The 26,330-nt window shown below is 44.6% G+C and overlaps 2 protein-coding genes across 6 annotated transcripts in view; one reads left to right on the forward strand and one right to left on the reverse strand.

Moving 5' to 3' along the window:
- Window positions 1-15,893, reverse strand: Ubfd1 (ubiquitin family domain containing 1). The gene is given in 7 exon segments (XM_050143350.1): window positions 1-3,709; window positions 6,274-6,356; window positions 10,132-10,237; window positions 10,381-10,446; window positions 13,731-13,939; window positions 14,948-15,262; window positions 15,448-15,893. Coding segments are annotated over 7 exon segments (1,317 nt in total). The 5' UTR covers window positions 15,875-15,893; the 3' UTR covers window positions 1-3,598.
- Ears2 (glutamyl-tRNA synthetase 2, mitochondrial) overlaps window positions 15,866-26,330 on the forward strand; it is a 27,834-nt gene continuing 17,369 nt past the window's right edge. The window contains exons 1-3 of one of the 5 annotated variants that reach the window (XM_050143348.1): window positions 16,060-16,174; window positions 19,261-19,416; window positions 22,227-22,356. In XM_050143348.1, coding sequence (XP_049999305.1) covers window positions 22,347-22,356 — 10 coding nt within the window. In that variant the 5' untranslated portion in view covers window positions 16,060-16,174; window positions 19,261-19,416; window positions 22,227-22,346. Of the gene's footprint in view, window positions 16,175-16,714; window positions 16,836-19,260; window positions 19,417-22,226; window positions 22,357-26,330 lie in introns of those variants that run through there. The other 4 variants (XM_050143344.1, XM_050143347.1, XM_050143346.1 and 1 more) reach the window with 4 other exon arrangements.

Here is a 26,330-nt window from a genome sequence, read left to right on the forward strand (position 1 = left end):
TTAATTATCAAACTTTAATTGATAGACTAATCTTACAGGATAAACAATAAGACAGCTAGTCAAGATTACACATTAAAAAAAAATCCAGCAGCGCAAATCTAATAGACTAAATACGTTCATCTCCTCCCAAACAGGCATTTTTGATTTAAAAACAAACAAGAACAGAATGTACACCACAAGGAAACATAGTACTTACATATTGTCAGATACCTCTGCAGAACTCTGAAGGAAAGGTAAAGAAGGTTCTCAGCCACCAAGAAAGCAGAACCACCCAGCCTGGCAGGTAAATCCACCAGCAAACCAGAGGGCTCCTGGTCACTGTGACTTCAAAAAGGTTTCTAGGCCTATGAAGAAGGAAATGGGCCTGATCTGAAGACAAAGGGGCCGTCCTTTTCCAAGAGGTTAACAGTAGCAAGGAGCAAGAGAAAGTTGGCTCCCTCAGTAGATGTGTGGAAAGAAAGCCTGACACCGGAATTTATTTATCCATCCCTTCCCTTCTTGGCTCCTGGAAAAGAAAAGGGCTGGCCAACTGCAAGAGCTCACAATGCTCCTCCAGGCACATTAAAGAGGAAGAATTACCTTCTGGGTGAGGCATGGCAACTTTTCTGAGACTTGGCAATGGAGCAAAGTTTATCTCTTTGGCCCTCAGAAGAGAAAGCAGCAATAAGGAGCTACTTAGGCCTTACCAGGCCCCTACTATATCCACAAGATGCTATGAAAGTGCATCCTTGCTCAGTCAAACCTAACCTAAGAACCAAAGCTATCTGCAAGGCCCACCATAAATTAAGCATCTCACAAAGGTCCTGCAAATCTTGAGTCTGAGTGCTCTGAGCTGAGGGACCCAGGCTCAGCAGTGGTTATGTAGTCACATTTTTCTGCCCAGTCGCCTCAGGGAGGAAAAGGAAGGCATGATGTCTATGAGGACAATCCTGCAGAAGGGCTACCAGTACCACCTATAGATGGGAGAGTAGCCCGTTGAGTGGCTACATGATGACAAGCCCAGGGGATGCCTCGTCATGAGTAGGACTCCTCCAGCTAGCTTCATGTAATGCCACCAGAAGCCTTTTGAAGAGCTCCCTGCATGCCCTCTTATCTGACAGTGAAGGAATTGTGCAGAAATAATCCTGAGGAAAAACACTGTGATGCCCTAGCGGGAAGAGAATTTCATTTGCTCACACAGATTTCGTCAGTATACTCCACATGGTAGAAATATATAAAGACTGCTCAAGGGACTGAGAGACAAAATAGCAAATACTGCTGTGACCCAGACAAATCTGAACACTTATTCCCAGGGCTTCTGGCACTGCCTGCCCCTGCCCTTCTGAGAGCTTCTAGCGCAGCCTTCTATGCTGACAGGATCAGGAGCCACAGCTCAAGCTCTGGAAAGCAATACTCAAAACAGCTCCATACGAAAAGGTGTCATTTACATTATTTATAGAGAATATCTCCAAGTAAGGAAAAAGCACCATTGTACTAAAAATAAAAAGGCTCACAGAGGCTTTGGTCCTCATGAAATGACACCAGCCTGCGTGAGAAGCAGTTTGGCTCTTGGGCAGCAGGGGGACCACAGCAGGGCACGTGTACTAGAAGGAGAGAAGGCAGAGAGCACTGGGACCCTCACAGAAAATGGGGGGCTGGCAGAAGGGGCCTCAGAGCTAAGGTGGGGACACATAGGTCAGCTCAGAGAGACCAAAACTGGGTGTGTGGCATTGTCAGACAAGTCTCAAAGACAGGGACATTGGCCTACAAATGACAGTATTCAAGCCAAGAAGATGGTCTACCTGCCACTTGGTCACTTCCTTGATAGACCTGCCAAGTGCAGGAGGAGGCTGGGACAAGGAGCAAAATGTACTTTCTCCAGGGACTGCAGGCCAACAAGAACAGAAAATCCACAATTACCACTGAGATACTGAAACACAGGCAGTTTCTTGGACGCTGAATTTTGCATACGTTACTTACACGCCCAAAAAGCAAAGTAGGTTTTCCTGTCCAGATGCATAACTTGGCACTGAATACACCACAAAAAGCAAGAGTCTGTCTATGTGGGCTGGATTCCCAAACTACAGCTTAGAAGGGAAGGGCATAAATATCGTCATTAACTGGCTCACAAGGAATAGTCATCTTAGGCGAATACATGCGAATACATTTCACAGGATGAAGGCGGGTAACAGCTTAGATTCCAAAATGTGAAGCTGGAAAGGTTTCTCACCAAACCTTACTATGAGAGCCTGCAACCAGTGAGAGGAGAATTGCAAAGACGGCAGCAGAAAAACAGCAAACGGCACAAAGGGAATCATCCACCAAGAGACTGTCCCTCATTTCAGTCAGTCAAGGCTTACGGAGAAGACAGCAGTTCACATGTACAAAGAACATCAGGGCTAAAACCAGGAGAGCAAGCTGGTCCTAAAAGCAATTTATCCCATCTCTGTTGTTGGAATACCACTGGCCGACCCACTGGGTCAGAGGTCTTCCGAGAAAAAGGCAGCATCTCTGAACCTGGGATAAAGGACACTTGAACTGAATGCATGAGCAGAGGACCAAATGGAGAAGCATAATTCAAACAACCACTGGACTGCTTAAGGAGTTCTAGGAAGCTTCCCAAGAAAGAAAGTGTGTGATCTGAGGCCATATGGCAAGCTGGCTCCTCAGAGCTGGGGGCCTTGGAGCAGCAAGTCCCAGGTTGTGGTGATAGGCAGAGTTTCAAAGCCAAGCTCAAGAAAGGCTGTCAACAACCAAACCAGCAGTGGAACTCCCCGGAATAGGGGTCCAGAGGGTAAGACGTGTACACAGGACTCAAGTGAGAGATACTCTGCTGCTCAACGAATACCCCAGGAAGGTGGGAGCCCCTACACCGAGACCACCAGTTGTTATTCCCATGTGTATTCCCAAGCAGCAGCAGCAGCACATGGGAGAGAGCCTGGCAAGGAGGTGAAGATGAGGTACCAAAAGAGAAACTGGCATCTTTGGGTTTAAAACAAAATCATAGGAAGTGCGAAACATTAAAAAGAAAATCTCTGAATCAATGAGCACACACACACAAAAAAAATATGGCTTACTAACCACCCCCATTTTGCATACAATTTTAATACTAAAGAAAAAAAACCCAACTCATTCAATGCAGTCCAATCCAAATGTCTGCAACCAAAGACATCTGAAGATTTCAGCTGAAATCACTTCTAAAAACAAGACAAAACAAAACAAAACAAAAAAAAAAAAAAAGAAAGAAAGAAAAAGAACAAAGAAAACAACCACAAAGCTTTTGATTATTCCCTCTCAGCATACTGGCAGATCTACTCTCAAACACACTTAAGAGTATTCCACACATGTTCAAAACTTGGATTTATTAATTTCCACCATACTGACTTTAAAAATGGTAAGCTGACTGCAAGAAAGGGAACCGGTGATTTTAAGTTCAAATTAAGCTAATGGTGAAAGTACATCACCTCTGGCTTCAGTCACCACATCACCTCAGATTGAATAGAGATTTTTTTGTGTGTGAACAAAGTCCCAGAACTCTGCAATCCAGGGATGCTGCAGACCTCTCCCGGCAATGTCCTTCACTTTGGGTCAGTCTCCTGGGCCAGAGGTGAAAGTGCTTTCAAAAATACTGCCACTTGCCCAGCACAGTGTCTTTGATTGCATCCACATATTGAGTTGGAACCCAGTACACCCAGTAGTAAGAGGCTTCCGTGGGGCCCAACTGAAACGCCTGCAAGGGAAAAGGAAAAACCAAGCGATGCTTCAGAGGAGGGTGACCAAGCAGGCAGAACAACAGACGCAGGAGGGAGGGGCGCAAACTGATTAAAAAGGGAAGAAAAACAAAAGCAAATTGTGTACATGTTTCTCCTATACTTAAAAAAAGGGGAGGGTGAAAGGGCAAGTGGGGAGGAGAAAGTTCAGTTCAGCACAGCCAACTCTAGGCAGTAGTTTGCAAACCTCAGCACACATCATAACTATCTGGAAGACTTGCAAAAATAGATTGTAGGCTCCAGCCCCTGGATTTTAGTTTGGAAGCCCTGAGGCAAAGCCCAAAAAACTTTTAGCAAGCTCCCAGGTAATTTCAACATTACCGGTCCAGAGGCCATAGTTTGAGGACTGCTGCCCTAGAAAACATGTCACTCACACATAGGAAGCAGGTATGAATGTCTAAAGTGCACTGTTTGAAATGTTAAAATCCTGACAGTAATGTACACACCCACCAGTATGGAAGGGTACCCATAATTCACAGTGATGTGGCCTAGTCATACAAACACTGGAGTCTTAAAGATATGAATGCATCCTTTCGATCTAGAGTTATGACAGATCACAATGCCAACATCAAGTTGCAGAAAGGTAGATATCATGATGCTATTTATGAAAACTGAAAAAACACAACACAGTACACCATTTTGTTCATGGACATATGTATAAACAAAAGCAATGACAGATGAAGAACATACATGATAGCTTACAATAATGGGGAGGGGAAGACAATGGGGACAACATCACTGTTGGTAAAAAATTTTTATTTAAAAGATTTAAAACAAGTTACAAAATGTTTACAACTATCGTATTTTGGTGATGGATATACGGGTTATGGTATAAAATATAAGATGTATCCTTTTCTGTATCTTTGAAACATAACCCTAAAAATGAAAGAGCACTGTGAACTGTGACACACTACTCTAGTAGACAAATGACATCTAGAAGAAGAGGAAAGCGAATCTTTCATGAGGACAAGGGTAAAAGTGCTATTTAATGGCATAAATAAATAAATAAATAAATAAAAAGACTGAGGGGACTGCTGAATCCACTTTTTGCCTAAAATGACTTCAGAACATTGTAACTAAATTCTAAATAATTATTCATGGAAACAAATTCCTTAGGCAATGTCTAATGTGGTCCATTCACCCTATCTGCTTCCCCATCACCAGGCCGCCTGGAAAACAGAATTTCCAAGGCCCACAGTGTCAAACTGTTCAAACAAATGTTTCAAAAGGGAGTGAAAGGGCCGGGCGGTGGTGGTGCACGCCTTTAATCCCAGCACTTGGGAGGCAGAGGCAGGCGGATCTCTGTGAGTTCGAGACAAGCCTGGTCTACAAGAGCTAGTTCCAGGATAGGCTCCAAAACCACAGAGAAACAAAACAAAACAAAACAACAAAAAAAAGGGAGTGAAAGGGTCAGGCTAAAATTATCAGTATCAACTGTTAAAGTAGAAAAATAATTGAGCAGGCAAAACCAATTTGTCTGCTATCTTGTTTTATATATTACAGAGAATATTACAGGCAGTAGAGGCTGCCTGATGGCCCCAAAGGAAGCCCCAGTATGTTCTCATCACCGCCAAGAAATTTCAAAGAGCCTGTGTCCAGCAACTACAGTTCCATGGCCTTGACTTCAGCACCATCCAGCTGACCCTGAGCAGGCAGGAAAGGACACACCAGCTATGCAGCCCATTGTATCCTAAGTCCCTTTCGCTGACTGCCCTAGAACAAGTAGATTGTCCAACATATCTCTGTGCCATGGACTTGGTACTCCTACCTATAGTTTAAACACCTAGCTGCTCATGGAGGTGGGGGGCAATATGGCAGCATCACTATAGGCTAGATACTGGAAAAAAACAAAATAAAACAAAAAACTGCCCCCTGGAGAAGAACAGCAGGCAAACCCACCCTCGAACTGTTGCGAACCCAGGTTAGGTGCCTCTTGTAGCAACTTTGGAGTCTAGGCAGGTAAACTTCACTTGTAGAGTTGCCCATTTTATCAGCTCACTAAACTGCCTGCTTTGTTCTACACAAACTGATGAGCTCCATGCAGAGCAAGCGTGCCCTGGGCCCCATATCCCAAAGGGCTCCTGGCCATGTGGGCACATGCTGGGCATGGCAGACCACTACAGGAGAGACTTCTGGTATCTTCACAGCCCCATGGCTAAGGTGATGTTCTCTTTTATAAGCAAGACAAAACTTAAAATGAAAGTCCAAAACCCATTCCAATTCATTTTCCTGGCCTAAAAACAAAGTATAACAAATAAGAGGGAGACAGAAGAGATTTCTAAAAAGGAGAGGAGAAAACATACCCTCCTTTGGACTACTGGGAGAGTATAAAAGAAAAACAAAAAAGCAAACAAACAAACAAAAACCCATAACTGGGAACTCAACTCTAAGTAGACAAGAAAACATAAGGATCTCCACAGTCTTCTGAAGACTGCTTACTTTTCAGTTGGCAACGCCCCGTTATAAATCCACTCCCTTCAAGAGGAAGCAGGAGCAGATGGCCAGGCAGGCTGAGGCTACTCACCATCATGTGGTAGTCTTCGTGTCCTTCGATAGGTTCACTAACCACATTTTTAATGGAGCCCATGGGCAGTTTCTCAGTCCGCTCTAGGTTTAAAGAAGGACAGCAGTTACTCAAAGGTCTACCTGTCCCAACTCCATCTTGGCCACAGCAATTCCTCCCACACTAGGGCTGGTTGGATATATAGCAACTTAGGTGGCAGGTACTACGCCCTCTAGGGATGAGGGACAGCATCTTCTGACCAATGCACCTACAGCCTGGAAGGGAGCTAGGAAATCTGGAGCATCAAATGGAAAACAGGGTTCAGTGGCGGTAGAGTAAAAGTGTCAGGGCACATTTACCCATCTTATTAGTAGTTTTCAAGTCTGATGATTAAAAAAACACCTCAAAACACCATTTTGCTTTCATAACCCAAACCTGGAATTGGCTAAGGTTTTGAACACCTGAAAAAGACAAAGTCAAGAAGCCCACGACAAAGAAGCAACAGGAGGGAAGACTATCTGCCAAGCTTCCAAGGCTATTTATTTCCTGTTCCAAAACTTCCAAACCCTTCATAAACATAACTGTGGTGTTCATAAACATTTATGCCCTCACCTGATTAACACTGGAGACACCAATGATCACTGGGGCAAAGACCATTTTACAAGTTTAAGGATGGCAGGAAAGAGGAGGCAGCCATGAAGCAGGCCTTCAGTGAGATGAGGCACCTGTAGCAGACAAGTGTAATGGTGATGAGGCAGGGGATCTTTGCCACAGGAATAACCCAGGAAGCACCAGATACCTGAGGTACAGGCAGGCATTGTCATAACACTGTTAAATCAAGGTGGAAAAGACTCCTTAGAGCTTTTACAGAAAGAAAGATCTTAAATACAGATAAATAAACAACTAGGTTACCAAATGGAACTAGAAATTTAAGAGTCCTGGGCTCTGGTTTTACCAGTGTATTGTACTTCCATAGGCCTTGACTTCTGAAAACTGGGAATGGGGAGAAGGGGCCTGAATGTCTACTTCATTGCACTAAAACAGCAGCCACACACAGGCAAGAACAGCGGCATACTTAAGATTGAGACTATTCAAATACTTTCCACCTTTTCTGACTTTTTCTCAAATTCCAAAGGCTGGACAATGCAAACACCACACAGCTGATAATGGAAATCAACTAAGCTTTGACTGTCCTACAAGTATGGCGCAGCAGCTGCCTACAAGCCTAGCATGCTGTCCTATGCAGCTCCATGGTCTCACCCTGCTTCTTCCTACACAGGCAACAGTTTGTTGTGTGTGGCAGTCTTGAGAGTCCCTTACTCAGCAAAGTACTCGTAGAGAGGCCAGTTAGCTGCTGGGACATTCACTTTACAGCAGCTTCTTGCTGAACTAAAAACAAGCCAATGGCTTTTAGTCAATTCCCAGAGCAAACTGTACTTCCCCAAGTCCCTTTGATGCTAGGTGACAAAACTCCTGGGGACCTAAGAAAAACACTTACCCACCCTCTGGGCTACTAAGGAGGTAGCCCATTGATAAGGAAAAGTTTAGCTCAGAATGAACAGCTCAGGTTATCAACCATGAAAGGTACAAGGAGTTCATGACCATGTTCCTTTAATACAGCAAAGGAAGGAGTTCTCAAACAGCTCAAATCTCAGTGCATCAGGAAATTGCTAGAGCTCTGCCCTCACACTAAAGCAGGAAGCCAGCTGCTTCCAGAAGCTTAAATAAAATCTCTGAACCAGGCATGATACTTCATGCCTACCTAAATCTAGTACTCTTGAAGCTGGAGTGGGAGAATCACCAAAAGTCTGAGGCCAGGTTAAGCTATAGTTTCCTCAAAAACATCAAACAACATACACAACTTCATGGGAAAAACCATCCCAAACCACTTGCGTGCACCTACCCTCCTGGACATGATGGCAACTGCTCTCAATGTGGGCTGCCAGCAAGCAGAGACACCCAGGTACAGAGGAGAGCCATATGCATCAGCAAGAAACTCAGTAATGGAAGATGAGGCAAGATCACCAAGAAAACCTAGGCAGGGCTGCTACTCACTGGCAAAGAAGATGGTATGACAGGCTCTCTTGAATAGCATGTTCGAGCAAAGCCTTCAAAAGCCATTGGAAAACTAGAGAAACCTTTTAAAACTTAGAGAATTTGGTCTGACCACGCAGTTAAGAGTTGGCTATAAAATAAACAATATAGCTAGCTATCAGAAAATGAGAAAACTCACTTTTAACACTTCAGTCATTTTTAAGACTCCCTAGGGTTGAAACCGTGATCTGTGTTCTAGATTCATGGTTCAGATAATAAAAACCACACCCCCATCACCCTGCCCAAGTTTTATTTTTGTAAAACTTGATTCCATTTTCTGAAACCTGCCCTTGGAAACAAGTCTCTGATGATGGGACCACTATTCTCTTCTTTGGCATGTACCTCAAACACTGAACACCTACAGTGCTGGCCACAAACAGGTGAATTAGGCACGTTCAGGTACCTCCAGGAATCTAATGGGGACAGACAGTCTGAGAGCAGTGAGTGCTCTAGGGACATAAACAGAGTGCTCGAGGAGCACAAGCAACTCAAAGGAACAAAAGTTCAGTGGAGGGCTAGGGAGATGTAAGGAAGGCTTCATTAGGAAAGGGCATCTTGGGGGTGGGGGAACATGGAAGACTATTAATCCCAAGGACTGAGGAGAAGATATTCCAGGGTAGGGCCCAGCAAAGACAAGAACTCTGCAAAATATGAGCTGTAGAATTCAAGCATGTGCCTCAAGTACACAAGGCTGACAGAGTGGGCCGAGGACTTAGACCAGGGTACGATGAAACATCTGAAGCAGGTCTGGAAGAACTAATGGTTTTACAGGTCTAGGAAACAGACAAAAAGCAGTACAGCAACGAGGACCAAAGTTGACAGAGGGGCCAGGTAGACAGAAACTTGCTCCTAATGCAACTTTGCAAAACAGGCTAGTAGCCTTTAGCAGTAGCTAAAGGGACGTAGGGCAATTCTGGAGTGTTACCAATAAGATTTGGCAAATAGCTGGGAGTGATGGTGCATGCACTTAATCCCAGTACTCAGAGGCAGAGGCAGGCAGATTTGAGTTTGAGGCTAACCTGGTCTACAGAGTAAGTTCCAGGATAGCCTGAATTATATAAAGAAGTACTACATAAAAAAAGATAACTAAATAAATAAAATTCGGTAGGTATCAAGGAAAGGTTGAGTAGAAATGGTCAGAAATACTTCCCAGAAACAGCAAGGCTGAACCAGATACTGTGGGCAGGCAGAGTGTTATTGACATGGGATGAGGATGTATATAAAGGGCAATCAGCAAGCAAAGGGGGAAATTCTAGGTGTCAATTAGGGAAATTTCACTTCTAGAATCAAACTGACCAATAGGGAGGGACCACATAGGCACTACGAGCAAAGCTAACTAAAATTAGATGGGGCCATGGGGATTGTGGTGAATACCACTGCTTAGTCACAGCTACTCAATGCCTCATAAAGAGTGCAGGCTCCAGTGGCCAGATCTTCTCTTCATTAGTTTCAGAGAAATCTGATTTGTACAAACTACATATATATCCATAAAACCCTTGCTTAAGGACCAGATTTAGGTCATATATTCGGGATCTCTTGGTTTATATATTAACTTAAGGGTCAAATGTGAAGGATGGTCTCTGAGATCAGACTAAAAAGAAAGAAAGGAATGGGGCCAACCAAGAGGCAAGCATGTAAAGACACAATCAAAAGCTATGAAGACACAAAGCATGATGAGGAGAGGGGCTCCAAATGAAAGGCAGAATCACAGTCAGGAGCCACTGCTCTTGGGTGCTAGAAGCAGGCAGGATGCCAGGATGCCAAAGAGGCTGAGAACTAGAGTACCTTTAGTGCCGATCCACAGCTGGTCTTGCTCTAGCTTAAAGGTGAGTCTCACTTTCCCTCCAGACTTATTATACATGCCAGACAAAGGTACCGTTGGCAGGCGCTCCTGGAGGCACAAGAGCACAGTGAGAAAGGGAGGGGCAGTAGGACAGAGAGAGGGAAATGAGACAGAACTTGAGGCCATGATTATAGGAATCTTAAGACTGTGGAACCAAATTCTTCAAGGGTTCAAAAATCAGGCCAGCTTACCTGGGCACCCTTAACAGATGGCATCACATCTTCAGGCTTTCCTTTGTCCAACACTTTCCTGTGTTGCTACAATGTAAGTCAGAACAAAGAGGAAAATAAGACATAAGACACTCTACTACATTTGAGCCAGGTTTCTATCTCTTGAATAGAGAGATGAAGCAGCCTAAATGTTTGTTGGATAACAGATCCCTTAACATTGTAGAGCAAATGTGTTCAAGGGAGTTTATGTTGAGAATGAAATGTTCCTTTACTTGTGCTAGCTAGCCACTGGTCGCTGACTTATAAGCACTTTATATGTGACTAGCAACATAAAGAAGTAACTTCTCATTTTTATTTAACTATCCACACATAGCTACCATATTAGACATAAAAGTTTCACAGACTAAGTAGGAGTTTAAGGCTACTAATTCAATGTTTTACTCCCATCTCACCCATGAAAAACCTAATCATTAAGTTAACAGACAGGAAAAGAGAGCAAGATCTGCATTTTTCAACTCCAAAGAAACTACACACTGCCTGTATAGGTATAAATGCCAAGCAGGGTCATTTCTCCATTATTATGGAGAGCCAGACTATGGCAGAAGTCTTCCTCTGCCCCACCATCAATCCAGTCACAAAGAATACCCAAGGAATCACATTTTGGAAACAGAAATGCCGACTCCCCCATGCCTTCCCATGAAGAAGTGTCCAAGCCCACTTCTCCTGCTTTCTATCTCAGAACTGGCGTTCCAAACTCATAGTCCCTAAATGCCTTCGTCTCATCTCTTTTACATCTGTGGTTTTACAGGTACAGCAGCTGTTTGCTAAAGCTGGAACTATAGGCCAATAAATGGGCCAAGGGTAAAACTCAGTGAAATGCAGCACTCATAGGCAATGAGCCAACTCAAGCCTTCACTGGTATAGCAGGACCCCGTGGCAGGGATTGCTAGCAAAGGGCTGCTGCTGACATCAGCCTCGGATTCTGGAACACACTCATCAAAAGCCTCATGAGGGAGTGAAGCCTCAGTAGGTCGTGTTATGCCTCGTAACCAGTAGCATCACCAAAGCAAAGCAGTACAGACTGGAAGTATATTTGAGTCATGCCTGATAAGCACCTTTGGGAGAACCGTCCCTGAACGGTGGTAAACAGTTTTAAGCCTGTTAAGCTACCATTAGTAACCCAAAACCTGTATTTACAAGGTGGGTTATGCACTAAGGATGTGACAGGAGAAAATACTCACATTTCCTTATAAATGTGGCAAGGGAAGACAAAAAATACCAATGACCTCAATGGCTTACAAGAAATTAGGACCCCATAGTTAGGGATGAAAATGGGTCATATAAATATTTACTTCTAGATGATAATTCAACCTTACAACACTTATCTAAATAGAGGTGATGCTCTGCAGTAGAACATGTGTTATATGTAGAGAAAAGGTCCCAGGTTCAATCCCCAGCATCAAATACAACAGAAAACAAATACCCTATAAAAAGGTGTTTTGAACTTCAGAGTATTGGGGATTTTGTAAAGATAGCAGTTTTAAAACACGTTAGATAATATTCTCTATGATATCTAGGGTAGTAACTTATAACCGAACAATACTTCTTTCAAGCATATTAGTATTTCCATCAAAAAATGTTAAAAGGAGCTGGAGAGATTGCTCAGAGGTTAAGAGCACTGGTTGTTCTTCCAGAGGTCCTGAGTTCAATTCCTAGCAACCACAGGGTGGCTCACAACCATCTATAATGGAATCCAATGCCCTTCTCTGCCGAGCAGAAGAACGTGTAGACAGAGCACTAATAAATAAGTCTTTTAAAAAATATTTTTTAGCCGGGTGGTGGTGGTACACGCCTTTAATCCCAGCACTCAGGAGGCAGAGGCAGGCAGATCTCTGTGAGTTCAAGGCCAGCCTGGTTTACAAGAGCTATTTCGCTGGGCGGTGGTGGTGCATGCCTTTAATCCCAGCACTCGGAGGCAGAGGCGGGCGGATCTCTGGGAGTTCGAGACCAACCTGGTCTACAGAGCTAGTTCCAGGACAGGCTCCAAAACCACAGAGAAACCTTGTCTCGAAAAACAAAACAAAACAATACAAGAGCTATTTCCAGGATAGGCTCCAAAGCTACAGAGAAACCCTTTCTCGAAAAACCAAATAAATAAATAAATAAATAAAAATAAAAAATAGGGCTGGAGAGATGGCTCAGTGGTTAAGAGCACTGCCTGCTCTTCCAAAGGTCCTGAGTTCAATTCCCAGCAACCACATGGTGGCTCACAACCATCTGTTATGAGGTGTGGTGCCCTCTTCTGGCCTTCAGGCATATACACAAACAGAACATTGTACACATAATAAATAAATATTTAAAAAGAAAAAAAGAAAAAATATTTTTTTAAAAAATGTAACTGTCCCCACACTTGTTCAATTTTGCTACCAAAATTTTAAAAATACTCATTTTTGATTATGAAGGAAACATGGATTGTAAGTGGTCTAACACAAAACCATCTTTCTCCCATGGTTGGAACTATGTCTGTAGTGTGTGGCCCTATAACTAATGTTGGTTCATTCAAGTCAGTTTTATACTGGTCAGAACACATATTAAATTAAAATTACATGGTAAAGGACTAGGGGGTAGCTCAGTGTAGAGTTCTGGCCTACTATTGTGCACAAGACTCTAGGTCCAGTCCTCCGCGTTGTGTACACAAAACACACACCTATAAACAGGCATGATGGCACACGCCCACAAACTCAGCACCAGGGAGACAGAGACAAGAAAACTGTACAAAGTCCAGGCCAACTTAGTATCCAGATCAAGCTTCAGGCCAGTCAGGGCTAAGAAGTGAAACCCTGCCTCAAAGAACAAGCAGAAAAATGAGTAAAAGAGATAATATAAAACGCAGGCTATGTCATGAAGGGCCACAATAAACACACAACAAAAAGTGTCAATATCTTATTCAGTTTGGTTTGGGTTCCTGAAATGGTCAGTTTTAGGAGAACCTCTGAAATCTCTTGACTTCCATACCTATCCAGAAGTGGGCTTTTTGAACTTGAGAAGACACCTGTAAGGAATAAGGGCTTCATTCTAACGCTGGTCATCTTCTCTGGCACGAAATAAAAGAAACCCACATCTGGTTCCACCTGCTAACTCGCTGAAGTCTCCCTTCACAAAGGCCTTATCCTAAAGCAAGGAAGACTAAGGCACACTAACCAGCCAGATGACAAAGTTGCAAATTTCAGGTAGCTGTCAACTCCACTGCTGCACCCAACTGCTCCATAAATGTCCATCATGGGCCCTGTCCAAAAAGCATCTTATTCTAGGGAGAATGTAACCAGCCTCCGACTTCCCAGGACCAACAAGAAAGTCCACAATGCACTCACCTTCTGCCTGCAGAGGGGCTCCTTCTTGTTCTCTTCAGCCTTGGCGTCCTGCTGGGCAGCATCTTTGGGGGTGTTTACTGCTAAAACATCATTTATGGTAGAGCCAACCACCATGATCTTGGCTCCACTGGTCACTTTTATTTCTCTCAACGTTTTATCTTCAGGAACAAGTCCCTTATACATGACCTTCTGCATGGCGGGTGGGAGACCTTGACAAAAAGTGGAAGGTAGGGAAAGGAATAAGCAGGAAATGCATGGACCATCATGCTTCTCTAACGAAACAGGAAGTGAACACTGGCTCCATCAGCTAGCAGCTTTTTGAACTTGGGGGAATTTGGACCAGCAGGATATTTGGTTGCTAAGACTTGGTCCTTCTAGTAGACTTAGGGTATTTAGAATTGTTCAACATGTCTTCGTTATCATTCCTTCCAAGTCGCTCCTCATCCTTATTCTCACTTAGATACTGAGAATGTCCAAGCATCAGGGAAACAGCTGTCAGTAAGTTACTTTCCTATGGCATTCACAGACTACATGGGAATAGCTTAAGAAAGAATTAATTTTATTTATTTATTTATTTTGGTTTTTCGAGACAGGGTTTCTCTGTGGCTTTGGAGCCTGTCCTGGAACTAGCTCTTGTAGACCAGGCTGGCCTCGAACTCCCAGAGATCAGCCTGCCTCTGCCTCCCGAGTGCTGGGATTAAAGGCATGCACCACCACCGCCCGGCAAGAAGTAATTTTAAATAGCAAATCAATATAAACAGAGTGACCAAATATGAATAATTGTGAAGGGCCACCATGACTGTCAGTCAATATCAATGTTTCAGGAACTTCCCTTATGAAACTTACCTATCTGCTAAAAATAAATCTAGACCCACTCAGAATCTCTATAGTTAGTGCCCAGGAGCTGTGAATTTAATAAATACCATGGGAGATTTTCACTATCCTTAGTAGTCCAACATTAGTTAGAAGGCTGAGCCTAATAATTCGGTTTAAGGTTTGTATCTCTGCTCCACCACTTGGTAGCTCTATATCATCACGGGTCCAGTTTTCCCTCTGTGATTAATAAAAGACATGCAAATACTGACTTCAGAAAACTGCAGCGAGGGTAGCGGGAGTCCATGCAAGGAAAACACAGCAGTTCTAGGACGACGTAAGCAATACGGACTAGAAGGTGGGGGTGGGGGATGGAGGCAGTTGGTTGTCAGCTCCTAGAATACCTGTAATGGAGTGAATCTTCTGCTTTAGCTCGGAACCCGTGCTGTCCAACGGGACCTTCACGTCGTGCTTAGTCTTGTTCCAAATTATCTTCAGCTCCACCAGCTCCCTGCCCGCACCGCCGCCTGCGTCCTCGCCGTTGCTGACCGAGGCCTGAGCCACAGGGTCCCCAGGGGGCTGGGCAGGGGCCGGCTGCAGGCTGCCTCGCGCGTCGCAGGAGTCCTCGGCCGCCGCCCCCGCCGCTGCTTCGTCCTCCACGCAGTTGAGGGGCCGTGCGGGCGCTTCGGTGGGCACAGCCTCAGCCTCCGTGTCCATGCCTGCAAAGGGGTTAAGAGGGTGGGCGCTCGCCTCGAGCCGGGCCTGCGACGAGAATGAGCCCAGGCGCCACTGCACCGTCGCTGCTGCGCCACCTCCTCCCTCTAGGGCCAGTTCCCGTTCCCCGACCCCCGCAGCGCCGGCAGCTCTTTAGCCGCCGACCGACCGCCTTCCCCTCCGCACTCACCATCCGGGGCTCCGGCCGCCGCCATGATGATTGTGTACAACACCCACCGCGCCCGCAGGGGCCGCCGGGAAGACGCGAGCTGGCTGAGATTGGCCCCCGCTACAGCCCCTAATTTCACTCAGCCTGGCCGGAAACAGGTGGAGGTTTCTATGGAGACCCGCCTCCTCCGCTTCCCCGGCCGGCCCCTGCCACGCTTTAGCATTCCCGCAGCCGAGGGGGCGGGTCTGGGAAATGGCCCGCTCCCTGCGCGCCGTCCCCTAGCGGCGCCGCACCGTCCCGGCTGTTCAGAGGGGAGTGGGCGGCCCAGATCGGCGGCCTGCGCCTTTAAGTGGGCGGGGCCGCTCCCGCTGTGGCGGAAATTGATTGGTGGGAATGCGCTTCCCCGCCCCCCAAGCCGCGCGGAAGTGACGCTCGAAGAAGCCCACATGTGTGTTTCTATTTCACATGGCGGCGTTCCTCCAGAGGCTTCCGCGGGCTGGGCCTCGCGCGGCGGCCCTAGGCCACCGCGTGGGACGGCGGGACGCCAGTCTGGGCCCAGATCCCGGGGCCACGGTGCGAGTTCGCTTCGCTCCCAGCCCCACAGGTAATCCTGGCGGACGTGACGCCCGCGCCGCAGCCCACCGGTCTGTCCCCGCCCCCGAACGTTCCAGAACCAGTCCCTTCCGGTGTCTGTGCGACCCCATTTTACAGAGACGGAAATGGAGGACTAAGGTCTGAAGTGATTCAGGTTCCTGGAAGTTCCTTTGTTATAATGTCTCGGTTATTTTTTGTGTAGTGCGTTTAAACTGTGCCAAGCCCTATGAGCTAGAATGCAGTGGTCATTGAAAAGTTAGGGTTCCTGCTTTGAAGAAACTGTCATTCTAGTGACCACGACATGCACTTACAAGAAAAATTTCAGGGTTAGATATGTCATTTTGGAAATGAAGCGGAATAGGGTGCCTTAGAAGGCATTGCTGAAGAGTTAACGTTTGAGTTGAGAACCATATGTCAAGGAGACCTGCTTGAAGCCTAAGAGCAAATGGCGCAGTGGCCCGGGTTTATTACTGCTGGAAGCTTAGCAAGCCAAGAGAAATCAGGCCAGTGTATAGCCTGTTAGAAATACTGTCCTGTCGTCTTGCTGGATGATGGAGCACACGCCTTTAATCCCAACACCTGGAAGGTAGAGCCAGGCCGGTCTACAGAGTCCCGGACAGCCAGGGCTACAAAAGACCAAAATGAGAGAAATGTTGTCGTCACTTACCCTCCGCACCACACGTTCCCAGCCCTCCTTTAGCTCAAGTCACCTTCCACCCACTTGACACTGCGCATTCCAGACCCAAGGTCAGCAGAAAAAGATCATTTGGGACGGAGTCCCAGCTGCGCAGGAATGACGTGTTACTTCTGGGCAGGTGATATAAATCGTGGAATTTTTTTAAACTCTGTGTGGCGGAAGCCCCAATTCTTAATTACCAGTTGTAATTCTGTATTTAAGACTAACATAAATGAAACTACTAGGGAAAAAACGAGTATCTGGAAACCAGACAAAACAAAAGCTCCATTCTTTTTGTTAGTCTCAGTGGACGTCAAATGGCTTATGAAATGGATGCAAGTTTCTAAACCCCAACTCTCCGTTTCTGTGCTTGCCTACTGTGAGTGTGCACTGGATGTGCCCTTTACTTGAAGAGGCACTTGTGTAGGTCACCAAGGCCTGGCATTTTCTGCATACATCTATCTAGATACATAGATAGAGATTTTTTTTTTTTTTTTTTGAGACAGGGTTTCTCTGTTGCTTTGGAGCCTGTCCTGGAACTAGCTTTTGTAGACCAGGCTGGCTTTGAACTCACAGAGATCCTCCTGCCTCTGCTTCCCAGAGTGCTGGGATGAAAGGCGTGCGCCACCGCCATCCAGCCTATATTTCTGCTTTTGGCCTTTCCTAGATGTGTCATTTTGGCAATGTTCTCTGCTCTGTTTATGTCCTAGTTTTGCGGTTTGTCAAGTAGGGCTAATAATAGTACTTGACTGATGGTCTTGAGCCAGTGTAGCTGAGCCACTCAGCAAGATCTGCTATGTGAAGTAGCCTTCACTTCAATTATCATTTTCATTTCTTTACTGACTGGCAGGAAAAACCCAAATGGGAAGGAGTTGTCAATCAGTGTAGATCGCTGTGATAGTTAAAATTAATTGAAGGTATATTAAAAAAATTAATTGAAGGTATACTTTTTGTTGTTGTTGTTCTGGCTGTTTTAATTTGGAAACAGCTTACTGTATTGCCCATTGGCTTAGAACTCACTGTGAAGATCATGCAGGCACTGAACTTGCAGCAATCCTCCTGTCTCTGCCTTCCAGATACAAGAGTTACAGGTGTGAGTCACCAGGCCTGGCTTAAAGTTCTGCTTTGGTCAACATTTAGGTATCATAGCAACCTAATGATAAAGAAGAATCCAGGTGTTTTTGTTGAGTTGCGACTGTATCCCTGGCTGGCCTGGAACTTGCTGTGTAGACCAGGCTGTTGGCTCACTTACACAGATCACCCGCTTCTGCCTCCAAAGCGGTTAAGAGGAAAGGTTTATGCCACCAGATTCAGCCTGACTTTTTTTTTTTAAGCCTACTAACATCAGCAAATTGAAACTTGTGAAAGCTAAGTGAATTCCCAAAGGTTAGGAACTTTTTTTTTCCCAGGCGGGGTTCCTCTGCAGCTTTGGAGCCTGTCCTGGAACTGGAACTAGCTTTTGTAGACCAGGCTGGCCTTGAACTCACAGAGATCCACCTGCCTCTGCCTCCCAAGTGCTGGAATTAAAGGTGTGTGCAACCACCACCTGGCTTATTACAATTACTTACAACTAGTGCTTATGGTGATAATCTCAAGTAGGAAAAATGCAGATTGCATGATGTGATTAAGTATGATATGTAGAGTATATATGAAAATATTTTCTAAATAGGATTTAGATGTGTTATTAACATGTAATTAGCCTTCTTCCTCCCTGGAATATATCAGTAGATTTATGTAATGTAAATGCTAGTGTGATCTGGCCTCTGAATAGTTTTCAAACAGATAATGAATGCTGTTTCTCCTTCTGGTAAAACTTGGCCTTGAGGCAAATGTCAAAGTTGACTGCTAAAGGCACTCAGGAAGAGTTGGAGCATTTTTATGTGGTGACAAGCTCCTGGACCTGACACATGGGTGTTTTTTCATTCCCAAGATGAAGGACTAAATGGAGTCAACTACCCTGACCTTTACTTTTTCTTTGCTATTGTTATTAACATTTATTTATTTTATGGTACATTATGAGTAATTTGTCTACATGTGTGTATATGTACCATTTCTATATGGTACCTGCTAAGGTCTGAAGATGGTGTTGGATCCACTGGAACTAGATTACAGATAGTTATGAGCCACCATGTAGATGCTGGGTAGTGAACCTGGGTACTGGAAGAGCATCCAGTGCTTGTAGCCATTAGGCCTTCTCTCCATCCCCACTGTGTCCTTTTCAGTGACAGTCTGGTTATCAACCAAAGAAATAGGACAGTCACAGCCATTTCTTGGTCTTGAAACTTCATTGGGACATTCTTTTTTTTTTGTTTGTTTGTTTGGTTTTTTTTTTTTTTGTTTTTCGAGACAGGGTTTCTCTGTGGTTTTGGAGACTGTCCTGGAACTAGCTCTTGTAGACCAGGCTGGTCTCGAACTCACAAAGATCCGCCTGCCTCTGCCTCCCAAGTGCTGGGATGAAAGGCGTGTGCCACCACCGCCCGGCTGGGACATTCTTATTTGCATTTCAGTTGGGGCCTGTGATCTAGCCTTTTCCCTGTCCTGTCTGACCTCTTCTCTTCTGCCAGGCTTCTTGCACCTGGGTGGCCTCCGTACCGCTCTCTACAACTACATCTTTGCCAAGAAGCACCGAGGGAGCTTCATTCTGAGACTGGAGGACACTGATCAGAGTCGACTGGTACCAAGGGCAGCAGAGAACATTGAGGACATGCTGGAGTGGGCAGGTGAGTCTAGCAAGGAAAGAGTCTCTGAGGAGGAACAGGAAGAGAAGAAAGCTGTGGGTCTTCTCTGTGCCTTCAAGGTGGAGAATAAGAACTCAGGGAAAACAGATAAATCTGCACAGTCTGGGGTGGTGGATGTTCCCTGTAAAAAAATGACAAGACTCCCCGAAGCCAAGCTCTAGGGCTGTTGTGGAATACCTTCTCTTATCCCAGTTGTTTAAGTGCATTCCCTGAGAGGTCAGGACAGGAAACAGGTTCACGGGGAATGAATGGCGTGTGGTGAACATGAAGTGGGGTCTCCTGAAAAGGATACAGTGCCTATGAGCACCAGCTCCTGCTCCCAAGAGAATGTGACCTCAAATTGTCCAACTTTATAGTTCCAAGAAGAACTAGAAAGCTGAAGTATATAGAATGTTTGTATGTATGTATGTATGTATGTATGTAGATACATAGATCAGGTTCCTCTATGTAGCCCTGAATGTCCTGAAACTCACTATGTAGACCAGGCTGGCCTTGAACTCAGAGATTTGTCTGCCTCTACCTCCTGAGTGCTGAGATTAAAGTTGACATTTATCACCATGCCCAGCTGAACGCCCCAGTTTTTTCTTTTAAGTACCTTTTTTTTTTGTCTTCTCCCTAACTTTTTTTTTAAATATATATATTTATTTATTTATTATGTATACAATGTTCTGTCTGTGTGTGTGCCTGCAAGCCAGAAGAGGGCACCAGACCTCATTACAGATGGTGTGAGCCACCATGTGGTTGCTGGGAATTGGACTCTGGACCTTTGGAAGAGCAGGCAATGCTCTTAATCGCTGAGCCAGCTCTCCAGCCCCTTCTCCCTAACTCTTTATCTTAATTTGTATTTTCATTTATTGTGTGCATGCACTTGTTTGTGTGTCAGAGGACAACTTGCAGGAGTTGGGTCTCCTTCTACAGTGTGGGTTCTAGGGCCTGAACTACAATTATTAGGCTTTACCGCAAGAGTCTTGACCTTTGCGCCACTTCATTGGCTAATTGTTATTTTAAATGAACACTGTCCATTGTTAAATCTAGGCTTGAATTTATTTTATTTTTAAACCACATCATTGTGAGTCAAACAAAATGAGTGCAGTTTTATGAGTTGATCTTCTTGTGCGTAATTTAATCCTGAATTTAACTAGGCTTGTTGAAATAAAGAATGTGTTTTGAGTTTCCTGGATCATCTTGAACTCCTATGGGTTCCTACTAAAGACAGGCACTAGAGAAAGTTAACACCCTAAGGAAAAATACGAAGACTACTTGAAGCCCGGTGGTGGTGAAACATACCTTTAATTCCAGCACTTGGAAGACAGACTCAGGTGGATCTCTGTAAATTCAAGGCCAACCTGGTCTACATAGCTAGTCCCAGGACAGCTAGGGCTGTTACACAGAGACACCCTGTCTCAAAACAAAACAAAACAAAACAAAAAACTACTTGAAGATATATACTCTCACCTCAGATAATTATTCACCAGGCTCTAAGTTCCTAAGTAGCAGAAACTCATTTATTTCTAGCTTTTATTAGTGAAAAATAAAATATATATGTAGTTGAGGTTCATTGACTAAAGGAATGTATTAGTCATTAAGATCACTTTGAACCATCTGCTTGCTGCAGCCTTAAAAATTCAAGTATTAAGACTTTACCCACCCAGAATTTTTTTTAAACCGTATTGGTGCTCCAGCCCAGGGCCTGTGCATTTAATGCAAGTACTCTACCACTAAGCTGTGCCCTGGCCCTGTACTTCATCCTTAACCTGATAGTAAGTTGTGATGAGAATTATAGAGAAAGGGCTGGAGAGATGGTTTGTTGGGTAAAGTGCTTGCTGTGTGCAGGTGTGAGGACTTGAGATCAGATCCCCGGGGGTTCACTGACCAGGGGTTCTAGCCAGTGAACTCTAGGTTCAGTGAGAGGGCTAGGAGATGATCAGTGGGTAAAAGCACTTACTAGTTTGGGTTCCAGCACTCTTCTAGCCTCTGTGGGTGCTGTATGAACACGGTGCACATATGTACATGCAGACAAAACATCCATATACAACGGGATCAGTTATTTAAAATCTTAAAAAATGAAGTAGAAAGCCCTTGAAGAAGGCACCCAATGTCAGCCTCTGACCTCTACATGTACATGTGCGCCTGCAAAGTTACAGAGAAAGAGTAACATGTTGGAAAACTGAGAAAAGGATGTTCTTCTTGATAAGGTTGTTTCTCTGGGCATAGAGTCTTGAATGAATTAAGGGGCTAATTTTGGCTATTTAGAGTAGATGGAATCAGATGCAAAAGTTCTGTGGAAGAGAAGTAGTGGTGGGTAAGAAATGACAAGGACGCCAGTATGGCCCTGTAGGTGGAGACCACGCATTTGTTTCCCAACCGCTCAGACCTGAATAATCACACAGAAACTATATTAATTACAACACTGCTTGGCCAATGACTCAGGTATATTTCTAGCTAGCTCTTACATGTTGAATTAACCCATCTATTAATTTGTGTATTGCCACAAAGCTATGGCTTACCTGTACAGGTTCTGGGCATCTGTCTCCTTGGGCAGCTACAAGCATCTCTTTGACTCCACCTATTCTCTATCTCTGTTCTGGTTTCCCGCCTGGCTTTACTCTGTTAATTGGCCAAAACAACTTCATTCATTGACTAATAAAAGCAACACATATACAGAAGGACATCCTACATTGTGGCCCAAAGACTACAAAAAAGTAAAATGAGTTTTAGTGGGGACCAGCAAATTCACTCAGTAAAATGCAGGCCCATGTTACAACTTCAACTTGATGGGGCTCTTGCTGCAGGTACTGTGTGAAGCTCATGTGGAACTGAGGAAAGCCGCTGCTCCTGCCACACTGTTGTGTAAACAGGGCCTGATCACAGCAATAGAGAAGTTACTAAGGCCACATCAATTACTCACACAGATGACCCTGGGTAAGCAAAATGGATCACAAGATAAAACCAAGTCCTAAATCTGGGAAAGGGACTGGTGAGAATGGAATAAAAAAAAAAAAGAAAAAGGAAAGAAGATGACTGCTCTTAGGCATGGTGGAGGAGAAAGTTTACTGTAGATAAAAGGGAGACATAGTCAGAGGTAGGGACATCTGGTTGAGTCCAGAGCGGATATAACCGTGAGCTGTGAGTGGGGGTGGCTAGTAGGTGCAGCAGCCAGGAGGCCCAAAAGAAAGCAGACAAAAAGACCAGAAAACTAGAATGGTTGGATTTTATAGGGAAAGGTAGGTAGTTGGGGGGAAGAGGAAGAGTAGTTAAGCTGGAAGTTCAGGGTAGGGGCAGGATATGCCAGCCAGGAGGGCCCTGTGACAGGCAGGGGCTGAGGGATGCAGGGAGAACCTGGCTGCCAAGTCCGATTTGATAGTTAAATAGGCCTTTGTCCCAGGTTTGAAACATAACAGGGATGAAGGGGTGTTAATAGGAATGGGAGGAAGATAAGAGTGAAGGGAAATATAAAAATATATTCTATACATACACATGTGAAAGTGTCTTGAGAATGAAAGTAATAAAAAAGATGGAGATCTCTAAAAAACTAATAAATTTTGATATGGAAATGATCCACAAATTTACCTCATTCAACCTTGTTCTAGTTCCCCTGTCTTTTTCTTTTCTTTTTTTTTTTTTTCTTGTGGAGACAGTGTCTCATATCTGGCCTCAAATTCACTGTGTATCCAAGGATAGCCTTGAACTCTTGATCCCTGTGAGTGCTGGAGCTCTAAGGCCTGCACACGATGCTTAGCCTTTCCTAAGGGCCAGCAGGGTATTTTGAAAATTAGAGTAGCAGCTGTCTGCTGTATGAATGGGTCCCAAAAGTGGGTTGTGGTTCCCTTCCCCCTTTAATAGAGTATATCCTAGTTAGTAGGGTTAATATTGTTGTTGTGAAACAATGATTTGAAGCTACTTGGAGAGCAAGGAGTTTATTTGGCTTATGATTCCCAAAGAAGTTAGTATAGGAACTCAAACAGAGCAGGATTCAGGAGGCAGGAGCTGATGCAGATGCCATGGAGGAATGCTGCTTCCTGACGTGCTCTCCATGGCTTGTAGAACCCAGGACCACTTGTTCAGGGTGACTTCACCAGTATGGAGTGGGCACTAATGAAGAAAATGCACTACAGGTTGCCCTACAGTCCTGATTCTGTGGAGGTTCAATTGAGGTTCCTTCCTCTCTGATGACTCCAGTTAGTGTCAAAGTTGACATAAAACTAGCCAGCACGGAGTATCTTTTATTTATTCTTTGAAAATTCCATATATGTAAACAATGTGTCTTGATCATAAGCACCCTAACTCCTCCTCCCACTTCCCTAGGAATCCCCAACTCCTTCCTTCCCCCAGGTACCCTCAACACATCCCACTCTCCCTTTTCATGTCCTATCTCCCTCCCCCCCCCACGCCCTTTTTTAATGGTAGTAGTAGGTTTCTTCTAGAATCTGTGACTTCCAGCCACAGGTTCTTGACAAAGTTTACAGTAGCAAATATGAGTTCCTATTGAGTTGGCCATAAGTATAATCAGATAGAGTTGGTTACCTTCAAGACATTAGTGCCACTAATGCTGGGCCTGTTGTAATTATAGTTTGTAGGATTTATTATTATACAGTATTCTGCCTGCACGTATGCTTACATGCCAGATCCCACTATCGATGGTTGTAAGCCACCATGTAGTTGCTGGGAATTGAACTCAGGACCTCTGGAAGAGCAGTCAATAATCTTAACCTCTGAGCTATCTCTCCAGCTCCTCCTCTCCTTTTTTTAATCGATATCCCAGTAAGTCCAGAGTTAGAATGTTAACTTGATCTTCTGCAGACCATCACGGCTGCAGGGAGGTCATGAGTGCAGTAGCTGTGCCATGTCTCAAGACAGCGTTTTATAGCCCTCCTCCTCATCTGCTGGCTGTTGGGTTAGTTTTGCTCTTCTGAGATGTTCTCTGGCCTTGAGGTGGGGAAATGGATGAAAGATGTTCCATTTGGAGCTGAGCACTCAGCAGACACTTGTCAGCATTCTGACCAGTTATGAGCTGTTATAATAAGAGCTGACCATTGCACAGAGAAGCTCCCTTGAAAAGGTTGAGGGTATAAGCATAAATATTTAGAAGGCAATTTGACAGCTTGTTGTTTAGTAAAACATCAGTCGTAGGTTCCCCCTGAAGACCTGTGACCTCCTGAACCATGGACTTTTGGCCAAGTTTACAACACCAAGCTTGAATTCCTTCCTGTGGAGCATGCCTCAAACCCAATCCAAAAGTAGTTAGTTACCTCTATAACCTTCATGCTGTTCTTGGCACCACTGGATCACTCTTGCCTGCAGGAATGCCATTGATGTGTTTTCTTCCCCAGCAGCCTGCTTTATACCTTCTATGCTATAAAAACCTTAGCAAGGAAGAAGTTTTCAGGTCAGTTCCTGCTTGATATCTGAATGTCCTGCAGCAAAATGTGTTATGCTTTTAGCAATAGGGCTTACCATCTAGTTCTGGTGAGGTTGCTTAGGTGTCGGTGTATTGTTTGTTTGCTTGTTTATTGTGTGTGTGTATGTCTGCATGAGTTTATGTGTATCACATGTGTGCAAGAGCCTGTGGAGGCCAGAAGAGGGTATCAGATCTCCTGGAACTAGAATTACAGGTAGTTAGTTGTGAGCCTCCATATGGGATCTGGGAACCAAACCTATGTCCCCTGCAAGAGCAGTAAATACTCCTAACTACTGAGCCATCTCTTTGAGCCTCATAAGTGTGTGGTTTTTGGTCTTGTTTTGAGGCAGGGCTATATAGCATAGGCTAGCCTTGAACGTTGACAGTCTTCTTATTGCGGCCTCCCAAGTAATGGGATTACCAGTTTGAGATACCATGTCTACCGCCCCACGTTCTTTTTTATCAAATGAAGAAATGAAGGTGCTGTGTGAGAGGTAGCTAAGTTATGATAACAGTAATTTTAGCCAGAATATATAGTGCATTTAGCAAGTGCCAAGTGATATGTCCTTATTCTCATTTTGACCTCTTAGGACCCTTATGAGACACTATTTACATCTTGTTTTACAAATGAACAGTTGAAAGTATTCAAAGTGGACTTGCCCAAGATCTCAGCGCTGTCCACTGGGTTTGAACCAAGGTCCATCTGTGTGGAGTGTGTGTGCTAGCTTTAAACGTTACAAGGTGATCTATGTTCTTACCCTACTTTACTAGAAGCTCTTAGTGGGCAGAAGCCCCCTTCTGCAGGCCTTGCATCTCCCCTGCCCTCTACTGGAAATATTGATATCTGTCTCTCACACATGAGTCCGGAAGCTGGATGTTAGGTTTGGAGTCTAGCCCTGTAAGTGTTGGGTTTAATATGTAGCTTTATTGAGACTGTCTTACATACAACCCTTCAGACTCTATACTCTGTAAGCATATAAATGCCAGTGCATTTGTTCCCACAATCATTCTCTATAAAAGGCTGTGAGCTTCATTTTCCAGAGGAGAAAACTGAGGCTTAAAAAGGATGAATTATTCAAAATTAAGAATGTATGCTTTGGCTGGGCAGAAGTGGCTCACACCTTTAATCCCAGCACTCGGGAGGCGTAAGCAGACGTGAATCTGTGAGTTCAAGGCCAGCCTGGTCTACAAAGAGAGTTCCAGGACAGCCAGAGCTGTTTCACAAAGAAACCCTAGCTTAGAAAACTTTAAAAAAAAAAAAAAAGTGTGCTTTGGTTTGGAGCTAGTGGCACCCATATGCCTTGGTTTTCCTTCCAGATTGTAATGGTATCAACACTTATTTGGAAGGAAGGCTTAAAGGTTTTGGAAATGTTGCAGAAAAAAACAGCAAAGCACCCAGGCAGTGGTGGCGCAAGCCTTTAATCCCAGCACTCGGGAGGCAGAGGCAAGCGGATCTCTGAGTTCAAGGCCAGCCTGGTCTACAAGAGCTAGTTCCAAG

This window comes from Alexandromys fortis, unplaced genomic scaffold (genome assembly GCF_014885135.2).
Source record: "Alexandromys fortis isolate MF-2015 unplaced genomic scaffold, M_Fortis_MF-2015_v1.1 scaffold_45, whole genome shotgun sequence".
NCBI classification, from domain to species: domain Eukaryota; kingdom Metazoa; phylum Chordata; class Mammalia; order Rodentia; family Cricetidae; genus Alexandromys; species Alexandromys fortis.